The 5,345-nt window shown below is 44.0% G+C and overlaps 1 protein-coding gene across 8 annotated transcripts in view; it reads left to right on the top strand.

The window, feature by feature from the left end:
- Srpk2 (SRSF protein kinase 2) overlaps positions 1 to 5,345 on the top strand; it is a 166,554-nt gene that overhangs the window by 99,334 nt on the left and 61,875 nt on the right. For all 8 annotated transcript variants that reach the window (XM_029534036.1, XM_021188323.2, XM_021188308.2 and 5 more), the window contains one exon: positions 2,797 to 2,948. Coding sequence is in view for 7 of the 8 variants with exons in the window: in XM_021188323.2 (XP_021043982.1) it covers positions 2,797 to 2,948 (152 nt within the window). In the remaining variant the exon portion in view is untranslated. The remainder of the gene's footprint in view (positions 1 to 2,796; positions 2,949 to 5,345) is intronic.

The following is a 5,345-nucleotide window of genomic DNA, read 5'->3' as shown; positions in this document are numbered from 1 at the left end:
TGTTTTTCGTTTTTTTGAGACAGGGTTTCTCTGTGTAGTCCTGGCTGTCCTGGAACTCACTCTGTAGACCAGGCTGGCCTCGAACTCAGAAATTCACCTGCCTCTGCCTCCCGAGTGCTGGGATTAAAGGCGTGCGCCACCACGCCCGGCTCAACTCTTTGTTTTCTTGATGGTGTTTGTTTGTTTTTTATTATTCTTTGTTTTTTGTTTTTGTTTTTGTTTTGAGGTAAGGTTTCTCTCTGTAGCCCTGGCTGTCCTGGAACTTGCTCTATAGACCAGGCTGGTCTTGAACTCAGAAATCCACCTGCCTGTGCTGGGGTTAAAGGTGTGTAGCACTGCCACTTAGCTTTTGTTGTTTGTTTGTTTGCTTTTTGGGGGGTGGGATGAAAACTTTTCTTTTGAAAGCGAAGCATGGTGATGGGGGCTTTAAATCCCAGTAGTATCCTTTGCCTCCCAAGTGCTGGGATTAAAGGCGTGAGCCACCACGCCCGGCTTCAAACTCTTGTTTCAGATGCATAGCATGTTTGAGGCCAGCCTATTCTACTGTAAGGCCGTGTTTCCCCTCAGATGGTACTGCATGGCTAGTATGTGATGCAGTAATAAGTATGGGTGGATTCCACAAGACTCATGGAGCATGTGTGGACAATGAGCTGAGGTGGCGGGCCCTGCGAGAAGAGGTGTCACTATGTGGGGGTGCTAAGCCAAGCTTTAGAAGGACTGGGGTGACCAGGAGTGTGCCTGTGAGGCTGACCTGCCACTCTGCCTCGTGGGATCACCACCCAGTAGAAATACAGTGGGGACTCTCTTGTCAGTTGAGATTTCACATTAAATGTGTGGCCACATTAGACAAAATCCCCGCACTCGGGAGGCAGAGGCAGGCGGATTTCTGAGTTCAAGGCCAGCCTGGTCTACAGAGTGAGTTCTGGGACAGCCAAGGGCTACACAGAGAAACCCTGTCTTGAAAAACCAAAAAAAAAAAAAAAAAAAAAAAAAGTAAGAGTCAAGGGGAACTAATGTTAGTCATACACTTTAACTATACACTTTAACTCATGTATAGAAATTTAAAATGTAGTACATAAAAAATGTGAAGCTATTTTACCCATTTTTGGACCAGTGTGTATTTCACACAGCACTCCTCAGTTCTGACTGTCTACTCACTGCTACAAGAACTGTTTGGTGTCCAGTGGCTGCTGTGTTATGCAGCGCAGTTCCAGCTGTTCTGAGATGATAGACCAGTGAACCATTATGGCGTTACCATAGTATACTGACCGTCTTCTAACTGATAGAACTGGATTTCAAGTACTTTCTGCCAACGTCATGTTCAATGTAATTCTTACAGAGGGGAAGGAGTTAAGGCCTTTCCTCTTAGAACACAAGTCTGCAAGTTTGTTAAGCAATGTGGGCAGTGCAGCAGTTGGGTAACAATGTGAGACCTCAGTTCCGAAGGGTCATGGGTGCTTTCTTTCCATCCGGCTGCCGAGAGGTTGTATGCACGAAGCTCCAGCACTCTGTGTAGGTCATTGTTAGCGTCTAGGTGCAGTTTTGGTGGTCACAGCATCTGTGTTAACACATGTATATGCATGTTATTGGCATATGGTAAACTTGGTAAGAAACTTGTGCCTTTAATTAGCACTGTATGTGTCAGATGTCTTTGAAGGTTAGTGAAATGGACCATAACTGTCTAAAACCACCGATAGAAACACATTCAAGAATTCTGACTACATTCATTAGATTTCTAGAGGTTTCAAAGTGTAATGAACAAAATCCTCAGATGGGTTCCGCCCTCTCTGGGCTCTTTGTAGGGGAAATGTGTAACCCCACCTTTCAGACCAACCTGTCTCTGCTTCCTTGCTTCCCCCCTTCCTGGGATGTTTTATTCTTCAGGGCAATCTCTATAAAGCATTCAGGAAAATGTTGCACTTCCCCAGGTCCTTACTGGAATTTGGGCCCTCTTGTGGCAGTGAGGCCTGTGTGATTCCCTTCAGCATCCCCCTATGATCCTGATGTCTGTTACCCCTGGGATGACAGCTGGAACTCTCAGTGGTCCTGCATTCTAGTAAGAGGAAGGAAGTGCAAGCTATGATTTACTTAAGTGTTGTTTAGTTGTCCTGCTAATGGTGCCATTACTTGTGCCTGCCCTCTCCTTTCCATGTTATCTGCAGCTCTACTCCTTTCTAACGATGTTGGCATTTCTCCTCATTCCCATTCTTCTACCTTCCTTTATTACTTGTGGCAGTTTGTTTCAGTGTTGATCGCTCACATGCATTAGCTATAGTAAACTCATGCTAAGAATGATGTTTTAAAGGCTGGCAGGGCTCTCAGATTCAGCCAAGAGGTTGTATTTCCCCTTCAAAATGAATGGGTGGATGGATGGATGGATGGATGGATGGGTGGATACTTGGGACAGTTTCTCTGACCCTGGTTTTATGTACCATCTCAGGACAAGCTAGCATCTTTCCTGTAACAGCTGACCTTGTTATAACTTACAAAGTTGTGTATTCTGGAGTCCGGTACTCTTTCATTACAATAAAAATTTATTTTGTCAATCCTTAAAAATTATTGAACTCCTGAATGAGTAGATGCTTGTACAACACACTCCTTTGTTAATGAAAAGAAAGGCTGCCACCCTTCCTACCTGTGTGATAAGCATTGTTTGAATTTAACTAAAATGAGTGACATGACTTTAATTAGCACTTCTTAATGTGTGTAAGGTTCGATTTTTCCTTAAGCCAAGAAACTCAGATTTTTCGATAATGCATGATTTGCTTCTTGAATTTTTTTTCCTTCCTGTTTCAGGCCGGAGCCTCAACAGAAAGCTCCCTTAGTTCCTCCTCCTCCGCCACCACCACCGCCACCACCACTGCCAGACCCCGCACCCCCAGAGCCAGAGGAGGAGATTCTGGGGTCAGATGATGAGGAGCAGGAGGACCCCGCAGATTACTGCAAAGGTAACGTGCGGGACTGGCAGAGTGGGCTTGATTTCCTGTGCCGTGGGCATGGCGTCACTTGATGTTTATTAAATTAGCCTCTTAAGTTTACTACAGAACGATGCACTTAGAGCACTGTAAGAGAAGGAAAAGCGTGTATGTGCGCCCGTCATAGGCATACTCAGACGCGCAGATAAAGGTCATCCAAGGAGAGCAGGGGGGGAGGAGGCGCCAGGCTCCTCAGAAGCTGGTTAGAACTTACGTGTGGCTGAAAGGGCAGCACCCCCTCCCCGTGTAGTAGCACAGTGAGTCCACTCATTTATTACCCAGAGAGCCTTTACTTAATGAAGAAGACATTCTGTGGGTTGGTTCCGCTGCTGTGCAGCATGGCAGGTTTTGTTTTTAATCCATGATTCTACAGAAGACACAGAAACTATTGAAGTCAATGATCTATCTATCTGTCTATCTATTTATTTAAAGGCAGGGTTTCTCTGTGTAGTTCAGGCTGTCCTGGAAGTCACTTTGTATGCCAGTCTGGCCTCGAACTCAGAGATCCACCTGCCTCTGCCTCCCAGATGTTGGGTTTAAAGTCAAGCACATGCCACCACTGCCCAGCAGATTAGAATGTTCTTGTATTGACTTTAAGACTGAATGTGTACAGTTAAAAGTCCTAAGTGGCCAGCGTGGTAGTAATGAATATGGAAAACAGCAGGGCACACACTGGTTGTATCCTGAAGGTCTCCATGGAAAGGGAGTTGCGGTCATGCTTTGGCTATCTCAGCTACTTGTCTTGCTCACTTGGATTCTCATTCTCTGCAGATCTGAGCTGCTATGTTATTGGTAAATAGGTTTTCTGCTGCAGATTTTAAGCATGTAATTCAGATTCTGTATAACATAAGGATCTGGCAGAAGATGCATATGTGAACAAACCATCAGCCTTAGTGAGTCTCCAGACCTGTAGTGTCTTAGCAGATTTTTATTATCTGGTGGAAGCAGTCATTGTGCTGTTACAACCCAATTGTCTGCTGAGAACAAGACTGGTTCATTCTGTTATGAAAGTAAAAGAACTAAGTTCCTGTAATTTTATTCTTTAATTGGGACAGGTGTTTGCCCATACAATTAACATTTCCTTTTCTTTTTCTTTCTTTCTTTTTTTAAGATTTTAAAAAACGTATATGTCTACATGTTTTGCCTAATTATCTATGCTTGAGCACTATATGCCTACCTGGAGCATCCGAGGTCATAAGGGAGCATCCGATCCCTTGGAACTGGACATATGAGATGTTAGGAGCCACCATGTGGGTGCTGAGAATTGAACTCAGGACCTCTGGAAGAGCAGCCAGTGCTCTTAACTGTTTAACCATCTCTCCCTCCCCTAGAGCCACTGTTTTCATTAGAAAAGAGAGTGAATCTTCTTATCATCTGTAACAATTATGACACCAGAGTCTATGCCATCTAATAAAAGATAAGGATGCAGTTTAGAAAAGCCCAGAGGAGGGGCTCATCACCCTCCCTGTGTGTCTGTGTTTCTTGGTTTTGGAAATGCGCTTGTCACAAGGAGCTCTGCACTAGTGTGTTATGACCTTGCTGTTGACCTGTAGGGGTCATTACGCAGGAGCACTTCTCTTCAGCAAGTTAAGTTCAACCCTGTTGGCATGAACGCTGTATGTTGTTTACAGTATACATCAAGAGATGAAGCCAATTCTCATACCTCTGAACCAACCTAGGGGACATTTCATTCCCAAATAGAGGACTAAGCGTGAAGAGTCCTTCAGTTAGGGCTGATTCTAGGTAAAGCTTGTGGAACTCTAAATATTCTAAGGGTATTAACATCAGTCTCAAGAAGGCACATTAGAGATGGTGACACCTTTTGCTTGTGTGTGCACACTCACAGTTGTGTGTTCAAGCTGGTGTCTTGTTATACTCCCTCTCTCATCTTTACAAGGAATGAGTAACTTGTACCTTTAATTAGCACTGCGTGTGTCAGATGTGTCTGAAATTTTGTATGGACTATATCAGTTTGTCTCAAATTACTGATAGAAGTACATTCAAGGAATCTGTTGTGTGAGAGAATTATTTGAGATATTTCAAAAGGAAAAAAAAGACTTATTTTAATTCACGATATTAGGTTCCAGTCTGTGCCTGCACCCCCCGCCCCCCCGCTGCCCACCTTCCAACCAATTGTGTCAGTGCATGTCTTTTTTTTTCTTTTAGTTATTTTATTAGATATTTTCTAAATATCTAATAAAATAACTAACTTTTACATTTATAAATAACTTTTTACATTTCAAATGCTATCCCAAATGACCCCTATGCCCTCCCCCCACCCTGCTCCCCTAACCCACTCCCATTTCTTGGCCCTAGCCTTCCCCTGTGCTGGGTCATATAAAGTTTGCAAGACCAAGGGGCCTCTCTTCC

The sequence above is a fragment of the Mus pahari genome, chromosome 2, assembly GCF_900095145.1.
Source record: "Mus pahari chromosome 2, PAHARI_EIJ_v1.1, whole genome shotgun sequence".
NCBI classification, from domain to species: domain Eukaryota; kingdom Metazoa; phylum Chordata; class Mammalia; order Rodentia; family Muridae; genus Mus; species Mus pahari.
The sequence above is the reverse complement of the archived record's forward strand: the minus strand, read 5'-3'. Positions and strand labels throughout refer to the sequence as shown.